Below are 13,933 nucleotides of genomic sequence, written 5' to 3' on the forward strand. Positions count from 1 at the left end.
ATCAAGTTAACCATCCATCAACTCACATATTTACCTTTTCTTTTGTGTGACAACATGTAAGTTCTACTCTCTCAGAAAATTTCAATTATACAGTACAGTGTTAACAATCGTAATCACCATATTTTACTTTAGATCCTCAAATTATTATCCTTATGGTGAAAGTTTGTACCCCTTAACAAATGTCTCCCCATTTCTTATAGTTCATGTTTTAATTTCCTCATCTTTTTTTAGTAATATTTTCATGTAGGATTTTTTAAAAAAGATTTTATTTATTTATGAGAGATACAGAGCAAGAGAGAGGCAGAGACACAGGCAGAGGGAGAAGCAGGCTCCACGCAGGGAGCCTGACGTGGGACTCCATCCCAGGTCTCCAGGATCACACCCTGGGCTAAAGGTGGCGCTAAACCGCTGAGCCACCCAGGCTTCCCTTAATTTCCTGATCTGTTTATTTAATCACTTTATTTATTTTTTGTTTTTAACATATTTATTTAGGGCTATAATTTTGCTTATGAAACTGATTTAGTGATAATCCACATGTTCTAGTGTGTGCTGGTTTCACTAACCCCCTTTCACCTCTCCCTGGTGTTCTTTAGTTTTAGTTTTGATTCCCTTTGATCCAATGGTTTCCTACAGATTATTTAAGACATTCAGATTTATTTTTAAAAGTCATTTTTCCTTAAATTGGATTGTGATTAAATATTATTACCTGTATTCTTTATTCTTTTGGAATTTTCTGAATTTCAGGTTTATACATGCTTTTTAAAATTTTATTATTTTCTTATTTATTCATGAGAGACAGAGAGAGGCAGAGACATAGGCAGAGGGAGAAGTTCCCTGTAGGGAGCCTGAGGCAAGACTCAATCTCAGGAACCTGGGATCACGACCTGAGCCAAAGGCAGACACTCAACCACTAAGCCACCCAGGCACCCTCCAAAATTTATTTTTTAAATAAATAAATTGAGCAGGGGAAAGGGTAAAAGGAGGGGGAGAGAGAATCTCGAGCAGACTCTCTGCTGAGCACAGAGCCCAATGCAGGGCTCAATCTCGTCCCCCTTAGACCATGACCTGAACTGAAATCCAGACTCAGATGCTTAACTGCCTGAGCCACTCAGGCGTCCCAACATGGCGGGGATGAATGTTTCGTGGGCATTTCAGAAAGGCATATATACCATTTAGTTCTACCTCTTGAATAATTAAATTGAGAGCTTTTTTTTCTGTAAAAGTAATTCTATTGTGGACTTAAAGTCACTATCATGCTCCCTGTCTACCACACTTAGTTTACATTATACTGTAGGTATCTATGGGGATAACTCCCTTCCTGGAGCAAGTCCTCTATCTAAATTCTTTTAGGCATATGTTGGACAAAGTTTCTTCTTGAGACTTCAGGTTGTTGTTGTTGTTGTTGTTTTAAGTAATCAGCCTGAAATAATCCACATGGCATTTGGGATGACAAATTTTGCTCCTTTAGAGAGTCTATTTCTTCTTTTTTGAATAAATATATTGGGAGGAATGATTCTTTATCTCCTTGGATGTTTCCTTGCAGGAACTAATGCAGTCAAAATTTGGTGCCAATAGCACAGCCATTACTGAGTTCATCCTGCTGGGCTTGGTGGAGACACCAGGGCTACAACCAGTTGTCTTTGTAGTCTTCCTCTTTGCCTACCTGGTCACAGTCGGAGGCAACCTCAGCATCCTGGCTGCCATCTTGGTGGAACCCAAACTCCACACACCCATGTACTTCTTCCTGGGGAACCTGTCAGTGCTAGATGTTGGGTGCATCACTGTCACTGTTCCCTCAATGTTGGCTCGCCTCCTGTCCCACAAACGTACAGTTCCCTACAGAGCCTGCCTCACACAACTTTTCTTCTTCCATCTCTTGGTTGGGGTGGACTGCTTCCTGTTGACAGCCATGGCCTATGACCGATTCCTGGCCATCTGCCAGCCCCTCACCTACAGCACCCGGATGAGCCAGAACGTCCAGAGAATATTGGTAGTTGTGTCCTGGGCTTTAGCCTTCACCAATGCACTGACCCACACAGTAGCCATAGCCACACTCAACTTTTGTGGTCCTAATGTGATCAACCACTTCTACTGCGACCTCCCACAGCTCTTCCAGCTCTCCTGCTCCAGCACTCAGCTCAATGAGCTGCTGCTCTTTGCTGTGGGTTTCATAATGGCAGGTACCCCCTTGGCTCTCATCATCACTTCCTATGCACATGTGGCAGCTGCAGTCCTACGAATCCGCTCTGCTGAGGGCAGGAAGAAAGCTTTCTCCACATGTGGCTCTCATCTCACTGTGGTAGCCATATTCTATGGTTCAGGTATATTTAATTACATGCGACTGGGTACAGCCAAACATTCAGACAAGGATAAAGGGGTTGGGGTCTTCAACACTGTCATCAACCCCATGCTGAATCCAATCATTTACAGCCTCAGGAACCTTGATGTACAGGGTGCCCTCTGGCGGGTGCTCAGGGGAAGGCAGTCACTGGCTTGACAAGGTCTTGAGGTCTGCAATGTCACTCCCTCCTTTTCTCTTTCTGAACTAAAAGAGAAATGCTCTAAAGCCAGTATCTAAGACAAATTGGTCCATAATTACTTCTGTCTCCCTGCAGAGAGGATTTTATGTTAAGGATAATAGTTACTGTTTCCCAAAGAAGCCATGCTCAATTTACAGGCAATAGGTGTGTATGCTCTACTAAGACCAGGCCCTTTGACAAATAACAGCTTCAGTCACTGTGTGCTCCCTTTTTGAATAGAAGTGAAACCTCAGAGCCTTGACTGTTACAGGTTCATATCCCACAAGGAATCACTCTTTGGTTGGTTATAGCCAAAAATATCCAAAGCCCTTCCCACCACACCCACACTCACTCATAGGTCATGAGATTCCCTCAAGTTCAGGTATGGATGGTGTGGTTATAGAACCTAGCCCTAGATATCAAAATCATTTTATTTCTCCCTTTGGGTTTCTACAAAGCAGAAAAAGCACCTCGATCTTTTCGTATTATACAAAGATAGCATGGATATAGGGGACAGAGTGGAGGTTGTATTGGGTATGTATTCTCTAGTAAGTCTAGAGAGCATGATCCCTGTGTGCAAAATTTTTAAACTCCATTAACACATATGATAAATCATATGTTATAAAATGAATGTTCCTCATCTATCTTTCTTGATATACTTCAAGTCTTTTGAAAAGATAATCTTTTGTAATGTAAATATCATTTAAACATGAAAAACCCCAAACTACACAATATGAACTTCCTCCCTAAATCCTCACTCTCAGTTCCCAAACCTTCCAGCTGAAATAATCCATATCTATAAATAAAGCGATATGATGATGTCTCCCTTAAAATTTCCCTTCTCAGTAGGAGAGTGGTCTCTAACCTAGAACATTCGCTCATCTTGCATAGTGCTTCCCAGGTTTTTGTCCAGTCCATATTTGGCTGTATTTTCCTTTTTGCTTCCCTTTGAGATGAATTGCCCATTCTGAGTATCTCTACCATGCTACTGATGTTTCCCTAATCATTTCTCTAAAACTTCCTTTTGACCTACTGAGGCATGGCTTCTCTGTGAGTTTTTATGGTGGTGAAAGAATTGAAAGGTAGGGTGAGATGGAGATGAAGAGAAAGGGCATGAGGAAGAGAAGCAGAACAAGACTGGAGGTGGAGAGTTTGTGGGAAAATGAAGAAGATGAGAAATGGGGATAAATAGGACAGAATTGCAAGGAAATGGGCTAAGAAGAAAGGATCCAGACCCTGGATGGGACTTGATGGGATACAGAGAAAGTGGAGATGAGAAAGATAGAGAAATAGGAAAAGATACCTTGAGACTGTTAAAAGGTCAGAGGAAGGAAGAAGGGCAATAAAATTAGTGAACCAGGGATGAAAGATGTGGGCTTCTGTACAGAGCTGCTTCCTGTCCTATACATCCAGCAATAACCCATTTATATGACCCTAACACCATCATTGTAGCCTATTCTCTCTACCAAGAATAAAAAAGTTTTTAAGCTTCACTGAAAATGCTAAAAACTATTCAGGGAAATCATTTTCTGTTTTCTTGAACAGAGGGTATTCCTAGAATGTTAAGGGAGCTTACCAGATGGCAAAAGGCAGTGCTGGGTATTTTATCCACTTGCATCTTTAAAATGTCATCAGAATCTGTGACTAACCATCCACCTTATCAACTTACTCTCTGCTTTTTGGGTAATGTCTGCCAAGACTATCAAAAGACAGGGGGAAAGGATAGCTCTTTCCTGATCCTTTCTTAGCCACCAAATAAACTTCAAGGATACAAAAAGTGAACTTCCTCCAAGGGTCAAGAAAACTATCTAGGAAGATCTACAACATGGTGTTCACTTCATCACTTCCTCTAGTCAGCAACATTCTTGAGTATGTTCTTTACCTTGTCTGGGCCTGTACTTGACAGAGGCACAAAGTAACCATTAAGGTTCTTCCACTTATAAGGCCTCTGATTCTGCTAGTCTGAATGAATAGACTGTCTCATTCTATTTACTCTGAAGAGTTACCACATATTTCACCATCAATTTTTTCTACCCACCAGCATCTAACAATGCTGCAAAGAGGAGCTTATATGCTTCCAAAATCCCTGTGCTTCTGGCCTTTCTTCCATATGAACATTAATCTAAAGCCTCAAAGGATGATTTCATGTGCAATCACTGGACTAAAATGGATCAACTGGTTCAGCATCATAAATGATGACCCAAGACACTGATTCCCTGCACTCTGTTTACTCTCCAGGATCATAGGCTTCCTTTAACAATTTGGGAAATTCCCTTTCCTTTGGGATTTTCCTGGCTTTTTTATTCCAAATTTTATCTCAATCTTTTGCTACTTAAAAGTTTGTCATATATGTAATACATCATGTTGTAAAAGTTCAGACAATACAGAATGTCATTGTCACTCTTATTCCATTCTCTCTGTAATCCAAAAAATAATTAATAGTAATAGCTGTTTAGCTTTCACACAAATGAACACACACACACTTGCACAAACACATGCATGTGCAAATAAAAACACCATGTTACTTTGCAATGCGCTTTTCCCCTCTCTGCATTACCTGTTATATTCTACATATCAAACTACAAATCAATTTTATTCATTTGAAAGGGTGCATAATATTCCATCTATGCATAAACTACAATCTGCTTAACAAATCCCTATTGATTTTATTTTTCCTATCTTTTTGCAATTGCTAGTAATACAGAGGTTAACATTCTTATTTGTATATGTTTCCATGTAACTGAAATCATTTCACTAGTTAAATTCATAAAAGTTCTATGTGTGTGTGTACCCGTGTAAGGAAACACAATATTCAAAATTGGTGAATATTGTCTTTCTACTTGCCAAAAATTATTTTACATCTTAATTGGCAGTTTGTGATAATGCTTCTTGCCTCACTGGATGTTATAAATGGAATTATTTATTTTATAATTATATTAAATACTGCAATATTTTAAAATTTGAATTTCTGTATGAGTATGATTTGAGTGATTTTATATATTTATTTCTTATTTGTATTTATGCTTTCAAAATTTCCAGTTCATGTTCTTGCACCTTGAGGTAGTTTATCTTAACAATTGGTAGAAACACTTCAGTTTTAAGGTAATATCTCCTGGCTGTGTATGTTGCAAATATATTCCCAATTTCCCACTTGTGTTCTACTTTGCTTAAGCCTCTCTTGCCCAAATGAAGTTTGACATTTTTATGATGTTTATCTTCTTTGCTTTGTCATGCTTAGAAAAAATGACCTTTACATAAGAGACTCCTAACTCTGGGAAATGAACAAGGGGTGGTGGAAGGGGAGGTGGGCCGGGGGACGGGGTGACTGGGTGACACACGCTGAGGGGGGCACTTGATGGGATGAGCACTGGGTGTTATACTATATTTGACAAATCGAACTCCAATAAAAAAATACCAAAAAAATGATTTTTCTATCTAAATGTTGTATAAATATTTGTCAGTGATTTTGTTCTAGTATATTTACATTTATTTTTAAGTTGAATATTTAAAATACAAAGATTTTATTTTTGTATCTTCTAAATTTTCTCCCAGTTGATAATAGCTGCACCAATCCCATAAAATGTAAGCTTGCTTGTACAGTGTACATGATTTTATATGCAGATATATAAATATAGCAGCCAGTGAAATAGCAGAAGAGGTCCCCCACTCACATTCCCTCCTCAGCAACAATATTTCAGACAGAAAACGCTATTGTGGGAGTTTAGAGTTAGGACACTGTGAGACCTTGGTGGAACCCAAGACTGAGGGGAGCCTGTGCCCAGGTGGCAGATATGCTGGCTACAGACCTGGAAGCAACTCGGTCTCCCTATGGACTCCGCTACTGCCCTGTTTGGCCTTGGTCCTGTCACCAGCAACATCTGCCAAAGGACCCAACAGAAATCATGCCCATCCGGGCCCTGGTTAATAGTCCTGCCAACCTTGACCCTGGCCCTGGATACTGAAGAGCCCATGACCCAACTCCTGCCCTCTTAGCTGCCAGTCTTGTCCTGCCAGTGACAAGACAGGAGACACACTCATCCAAGCCTCTCAGGCCCTCCGACCTCAGTCCAACTGAAGACACTGAAAAGGCCCATAACTTGGCTCCTGCACCCCACAGTCAGGAACCAAGAATATTCTTCTTTGTCCAGGAACCCACCAGAAGACACACTTTTCTGTGCCTCTAGAGGTTGCCCCACTGACCCCAGTCCAGCTGTAGATTAAAGTAATCCCATGACCTTGAAGTGGTGGGCTAGGAACACTTGTGCTCACAAGGACCTGGAAGAAGACACACTCTTCGACGTAAGCCTGCCAACCTATAGATCTTGAAGAGTCCCTGTAACCAACATCCAGCTTCAAAGAGACATCTCTGCAGTTTATTAGGACCAGCTCCAGGCACCCTCACCAGGAAGTTAAATCTTGAATCATGAAAAGTGCTTCCTTGTCAATTAACTCTCCCTATTCAGCCTTACATTACACGTACTCCTTTGGTCCCTATGACCCACTCCCACATTGCTCCTCTATAAACAAGAGGAACTTCTAGTTCTTGCCAGGATATATCGGCTAGTGTATTAGTTTCCTATAGTTGCTGTGACTAACTGCCACACACATAGTGATTTAGAAAAACAGAGATTTATTCTCTAATGGCTCTAGGGGACAAAAGCCCAAATGAGTTGTACAGGGCTAACTTCAAATGTTAGCAAGGAAAGTTTTTCTGGAGGCTCCAGGGGAGAATGCATTCCTTGTCTCCCCCAGTTTCCAGTGACTGCTGGCATTCCTTGCCATGTGATCCCCTCACTCCCTTTCTGCTTCCATCTTCACATTGCCTTCTCTTCTGTAATCAAATATCCCTCAACTTGTCTCTCGTAAGTACTCTTGTGGTGACGTTTAGAGCCCACTTGAATGGTCCAGAATCATCTCCCCAGATGAAGACCCCTGCCAATCACACTTACAATGTCCTATTTTTCCCACATAAAGTTAATTTCAGGGATTAGGACCTGGTTATCCAGGGTGGGGGGCATTATTCGGCCTCCCACAGCCAGGTATGGGATTCTTTTCAGTGAGTAAATGATCTCTTGCATGATAGGTGGGATTGCCTTTCTCAAAATATGCTGGGGCCTAATTCCAATTATTCTGGAGACACCAAGGAGACATGGGTAATGTTCTTGAGAATGGCAAAAATCACCTTGCAAGGCATCTGCTTTATATGAGGTCTTTGCATGGCCAGCAAACAAAAGGTTGATTTCCACCAGCAAAGGAAAAGGGTTGCTTTTGCTAAGTGGCTACACGAGAGACTAGGGCTTCAAAATTCTCATGCTCAACCTCTCAAATATCCCCATTCCAGGACTCAGGGTCTCACTCCTTCCGCAAAAGGGATCTGGATTTAGCAAATGAGACCCCACCCCCAGCCCCACCCCACCGAGCTGCACATTCACCTTCCTTGTAGCTCTGCCACCCTTAAAATTAGGTACAAGAATTGATGTTCAGGGCTGTTTGCCTTGTGGCTGCAGGAGATTAATGTCTCATGAATGCTGCCAGGGAAGTTTTCTGGCTTTCACAACGTATCCTAAATTGATCGTTGGCTGACCTGGGCCTATCATTGTTCCTTCAGGGACCCCGGAAAGTTAACAGAAGCTACCTTTAATTCTTAAAACTCCACAATTCTTGTAATTATCATGGTTCTCTTCATATTCATGTGCTAGTGCTAGCACATGACCCAGTGCTTCACCTTTCACCTCATCCCAACATACAACAACGGAGTCTCAGTGGTGAAACTATGCTTATCACCAACCTCACTCACCCCCAAAAGTGGCGAATGGTCCAGTTCCAGAATCCCATCTGGAGGACATGCTTCCTAGGGCTACTCCCAGTACCAACTGTCTTAGTCGGGCTCTCCCAAAAGCAGAGCCTGAGACAAGATGCAGCTTAACCGCGAAGTCATCTCAGCAGCAGGAGCCCCTGAGAGGAAGACTGAGGTTATGAGGATACAAAGGGAAGAAGTGTCCCTGACTGAGGGGTTCAGCACCAAAATCTCTGCTATGGATGTCCAGCAGAGACTTGATTATGCATGAGGATATAGAATGCCTCCAGAATTGTCTGAAGAATGGGTGCTGGGGTGTTTATCCATTGGCTCCCCTTTGCTATTGGCAAGGTGCTATCTGCAATCTGAGCACACGTGCTCAGACCTAGTGAGCACCCCATCCCCACTCCCAGTATTTATGACATCAGAGGATCCCAAGGAAAAGGCTACCTTCTGTCAGCCTGCCACAAGCGAAGCCTGTAGGCAACTGTCCAACCCAGCCACAGCTGAAATGAAGAAAGGTTGAGGGAGATGTGAGTCAGATATCTAATATGTCTACCACAGCATGCTTCCTAGAAGTGTTGCGAGGATTCACAGGGACTCCAGGCTCGTAAAATGCTTAGAATATTACCAGGTACCGAGCAAACACCTGTAAATGTTATCAGTTGGTATGCTGATGTGTTGCCAAACCTCTACTAGCAGCTTAGTGAATCTTACTTCATTTAATCTGCAAGCAATGCTCTATGATAGGGGATATGCTCATTTCCCAAATGAGGAAACTGAGGCTCAAAAGGGAACAGCAACTTGTCTAAGGTCAACCACTAATAATCAGAAAACAGGTCTGTCTACAGTGCATTTCCTTCTTCAGAAGGCTTCTCTGGTGGGAGAAGACAGAGCACTCTCTCTTGGGAGAAAAGGGTTGAGTAGGTAGTGCTGAGTATAGGAGTCAGAGGAACACAGCCCTCAAACTTCCCACATCTTCTGTTTACTAGTCTGCAGCCTTCACTGGGGCTTTCAATCCCTCAGAACCTGGCCTAGACAGGCAGCTCCACGGGAGTGCTCCTAGCATAATATAGCTCTTCTGCTCCCATTTTCAAAGTCATTGAACATACCCAAGACACAGTCCCAAGAGCTCCCACTAACAAGGCCTTGAGGGAGAAAGCACCACATTCCTGAGGACTCATTAGGAAACTGGGTTTGAAGAAAGCTTCTCCCCCTTGCCTCTCTTCTGGGGCCTCCTCATCGCCAGGTCCAAGGCAAGTCTAGAAATTAGCTTGTCTCTGCTTGAAGACTCTGCCTGAGCCTGACATCTGAGAAATAAACCCCTCCCTTAGCAAACCTATATCTAGTCCCACATATACTAGCTTCCTGAGTGGCTTTGAGGATTTTAACAAGTTCTGTAGACCTCAGTGACACCACCATAAAGTGGAATTTATATTACTTCTCTTAATTATCTCTTATAAAGCTAGGGTTAGAGATAAACCCCCCCCCCCTTTTTTAAGAAAGTCTAAATACCAGAAGGTATAAGGTATGGTTCCTATATTTAGGAAGGGTTGTTTACAAAACAACTTGTCTCTCTCCCCATCTGTCTCCTTCCTTCTGGGAGGGATAACACTGTAAAGAGTATACCTCTACGACAGAGAGGATATCAGCTTGTTTCCCTCATTTGTTATATATTGTCCCTTAACTTGCTTTCTGGTGGATAACTGTGTCTGCATAGCTCCTCATCTTTCCTGAAGAGCCTCACTGGCTTCTATACGCATGGCCAGGTAAGTATGCTCTGAGGTCCTAACCATGCTCTTACAAAGCAGAGATGGGACCTCATTGCTGCCATCAGCTCAAACCTGACTTTTTATGTGGTGCAATTGATACCTCCTGGAGAAAGAAAACGTTTTAGGAGATGATCTGAAGACACAATCCAAAAATCCTGGCTCCTCAGAAAAGGGCCCCTCTGTCCACACCCCCATTTCTTGGAAGCCTGTTCTCTGTTAGTCTTAGGAGAGAATATGAAGTGATTCACTGAGTCTGGTTCACTGCCCAGGACCACATCAGGCAAATTCCACTGCATCAGGCAACCTAGAAACTTCACTCCAGTTGCAGGTCTTGTTGAATCTTTTTGTCACTGGGAACATGGAGGGATTGTTTGGAGTTCCAGAGTAGGGAGCTGTAAAAGCTGGGTAAGGAGAATCTGGGACTCATAACAAAACTCTGAAAATGATAATGCAGGAAGAATTCTCATGATGGGCATCATGGTGACCCCTTAGATACTCTGGATGTCTCTGGATAATCAGAAGTCTCCCAGAATTCCACTGATTTCAAGAAAGCTGTATCTCTCACCATCTGAAGGTTGGTGGCAGTTGCTTTGTTGTTCTTTTGTCTTATTTAACTGTAAGGCATGCCCCCTTTAAGGGCCTTATTCTTTTGAGTAGTTTACCTGAAAGGAAACATGTTAGTGTGTATAGCTACATTACCTGCTTGTCCCATAAAACCAAGGAAAGTAGTGTTCTCTGCAACAACCTTGCACCCTATACCTGTCTCTATACTTCCCCTACATCACACTAATCCACAAAAGTCTAGCTCAAGTTCCAATTTGTCCAGAAAGTCTTCCGTGACAACACTGGGCTATGCTCTCTTTCTCTGCAATTCTGTGAACACTTGAGCCATTCATTCATTTATTTAATAAACATTGAGAATCTACTATGTCTAAAGCATTATGATAAGTATAACTATTGTAAAACTGAATGAAATGTTTTTGGTCCTCATGTCACTTACAGAGAAGTAGGGGAGATATACTCTACAGAAAAATGATTTATCAAGAAGATAAACAATAATAAGTTACATGAAATAATGTGTAGCAAGAGCTTGGGAGACAGACAGACAGACATGCTTTTGATACAGGGAACTTCCAGGAAACCACTCTTAAGTCAAGTCTTGAAATATGTGGAAAATGGAGTTGGAAGAGAGCCATTGCAGGTAGAGAAAATGGCATGAGGTAGGAGGTAGAAAATCACAGGGTCACAGTCTAATCCTTATGTTAAAATAGACCCAAAAGGGAAAACGGAGAGTAGTTCATTGTGCTTTAATGTAGTAAATGTATAGAGCTGCTATCCACTCATTGATCTGTCCATTTGCAGAGCACTTATCAATTTCATTGATGATGAGTATGCCTGAGAATGATCCTCCATCTCACCAGTCATGTGATCCTAGAATTTTAAGGGTATTTTAAAGATCACTGCATCCAAATTTTCACTCATGTGAGCCCCTTACTGTTTCCCTTCTGTTAGTCACCAGACTCCCAATTGCTTCCCTCTGATTCCAGTGTATTCTATGCAAGGGCATGACATTACTTTTAGGAAGCTCTAGCTCTACTTATTCCATGGGCAATAGACAAACATTGATTTTTTTTTATCAGAATCTTATTATAAGATCTGCAAAACTTGGCTCAATCTGGCTTTCTACTTATGTGTCTGCTTCATTTGAGGATCTCTCCTTAGAGCTATTGGTCAAACCACTATGTCCAAGTCAAGGACAAGTGGAAGGTAGCTGTGCGATGCAGAAAGCCAACTGCACCCAGATGCAGCCAACCCACAGGTCATGCTTACAGCATTGTTTTTAGAGGCAAGTAGCAGATACTATAAAAAGAATAAATAATTTTAAGCTGTTATTCAAAGTCTAATGTAAAGGCTTAGTTAGCACCAAGAATATTAACAATTTATTGACCAAGGGAGTTTGAATTTATACTTCAACATATGTCCCTCACCTTGGAGGAATGTACCCGGTGACCTATCTGGTATCTGCAATCATGGGTCTCAGCCTTGCTATATCTTTGCTTGAACTTCAGTAGCTCTAGAAGCTTTGAAACATGGGTTTTCAAATGCTTTCTGGTGTCTCTGAAAATATTAATTTTTCTATTTTGAAATCTGCTTATTGGTTTGGGCTGACCACCCAGAATAAAATGGAGAAACCCATCTTAATCTCATTACATTTAAAGAGGAAGTCTGCTTTTGCCTTAATTCATTTTCCCAAGTATTCTTACCCTTTCAACTAGGACAGGATGGGAGAGACAAAGCTGTGATGATTTTGGACATCTCAACTAAGAGTGGATTTAAAGGCATTAAGGATCAGTGAGTGAGGTGTGACCTGGGGAGTGGAAATATCCCCTAGATAGTTGAGAACTTACCTGACTGAGGCTCGGAACATGGGAGGGTTAAAACATTTGTGTTGAATAAATAAATCAGAGTGGACTGATAGCTCCCCTCCTGGGACATTTCCTTACAGAAACTCATGGATCCAGAAGTTGGAGCCAACAGGACATCTGTTACTGAGTTCATTCTAGTGGGCCTAGTGGAAACAGAACAGCTACAGTCTGTGGTCTTTGTAGTCTTCCTCTTTGCCTACCTGGTCACAGTCGGAGGCAACCTCAGCATCCTGGCTGCCATCTTGGTGGAACCCAAACTCCACACACCCATGTACTTCTTCCTGGGGAACCTGTCAGTGCTGGATGTTGGGTGCATCACTGTCACTGTTCCCTCAATGTTGGCTCGCCTCCTGTCCCACAAACGTACAGTTCCCTACAGAGCCTGCCTCACACAGCTTTTCTTCTTTCACCTTCTGGCTGGGATGGACTGTTTCCTGTTGACTGTCATGGCCTATGACCGATTCCTGGCCATTTGCCGACCCCTCACCTACAATACCCACATGAGCCAGAACGTCCAGAGAATATTGGTAGCTGTGTCCTGGGCTTTAGGTTTCACCAATGCACTAAATCACACTATTGCCCTAACTACCCTCAACTTCTGTGGTCCTAATATAGTCAATAACTTCTACTGTGACCTCCCACAGCTCTTCCAGCTCTCTTGCTCTAGCACCCAGCTCAACGAGTTGCTGCTCTTTGTAGCAGCAGCCTTCATGGCTGTAGCCCCCTTGGTCCTCATCACTGTGTCCTATGCACAGGTGGCAGCTGCAGTTCTACAAATTCGTTCAGTGGAAGGCAGGAATAAGGCCTTTTCCACATGTGGCTCCCACCTCACTGTGGTTTGCCTTTTCTATGGTACTGGTATCTTCAACTACATGTGTCTTGGTTCTGAAGAGTCTTCAGACAAGGATAAAGGGGTTGGGGTCTTCAACACTGTTATCAATCCCATGCTGAACCCACTTATCTACAGCCTTAGAAACCCTGATGTTCAGGATGCCCTGTGGCGGGTATTTGTGGGGAGGAAGTCACTGACCTAAGGGCTAATAGTGTCCCGTCTTTCCTGCCTTTTCTGGATTAAGAAAAACTTCCTATGAAGGCAATAACCTGGAAAAATGGTCCATAGCCAGTATCTCTCACTGCCTGAAGATTTATGTGATGTATTTATCCTGCAAAGAAGCCCTACATAATTGATTCAAACAGCAAATATTTATTAAATTGCTTCAGTGATCCAGAAACTCTCCTAGGGGACTAGTAAACAAAATAGAAGTCTCTGCACTTATGCTGCTCACATTCTAATGAAGAGAGACAAAATATATAAATAAGCATCATATATGGAATATCACAGAGCAATAAGGGCTATAAAGAAAAACAAATAAAATAAAGGGTTATGAGCAAGTGCCCTGGGTAAGTTGCTACCTTGTG

The 13,933-nt window shown here is 42.2% G+C and overlaps 2 protein-coding genes across 2 annotated transcripts; both read left to right on the plus strand.

Moving 5' to 3' along the window:
- Positions 1–1,537: 1,537 nt before the first annotated feature.
- On the plus strand, positions 1,538–2,497 carry LOC121473854 (olfactory receptor 3A1). Its single transcript, XM_041726632.1, has one exon. The coding sequence runs from the start codon at positions 1,550–1,552 to the stop codon at positions 2,495–2,497; it is 948 nt and encodes a 315-aa protein (XP_041582566.1). The 5' UTR covers positions 1,538–1,549.
- A 10,091-nt stretch (positions 2,498–12,588) lies between these two features.
- Positions 12,589–13,548, plus strand: LOC121473851 (olfactory receptor 3A2-like). The gene has a single exon (XM_041726629.1). The coding sequence runs from the start codon at positions 12,601–12,603 to the stop codon at positions 13,546–13,548; it is 948 nt and encodes a 315-aa protein (XP_041582563.1). The 5' UTR covers positions 12,589–12,600.
- The last annotated feature ends 385 nt before the right edge of the window (positions 13,549–13,933 follow it).

The sequence above is a fragment of the Vulpes lagopus genome, chromosome 12 (assembly GCF_018345385.1).
Source record: "Vulpes lagopus strain Blue_001 chromosome 12, ASM1834538v1, whole genome shotgun sequence".
NCBI classification, from domain to species: Eukaryota; Metazoa; Chordata; class Mammalia; order Carnivora; family Canidae; genus Vulpes; species Vulpes lagopus.

Bases quoted from the DNA above. Each gene is read 5' to 3' on its own strand.
- LOC121473854 (XM_041726632.1), top strand. From the start codon at position 1,550: ATGCAGTCAAAATTTGGTGCCAATAGCACAGCCATTACTGAGTTCATC.
- LOC121473851 (XM_041726629.1), top strand. From the start codon at position 12,601: ATGGATCCAGAAGTTGGAGCCAACAGGACATCTGTTACTGAGTTCATT.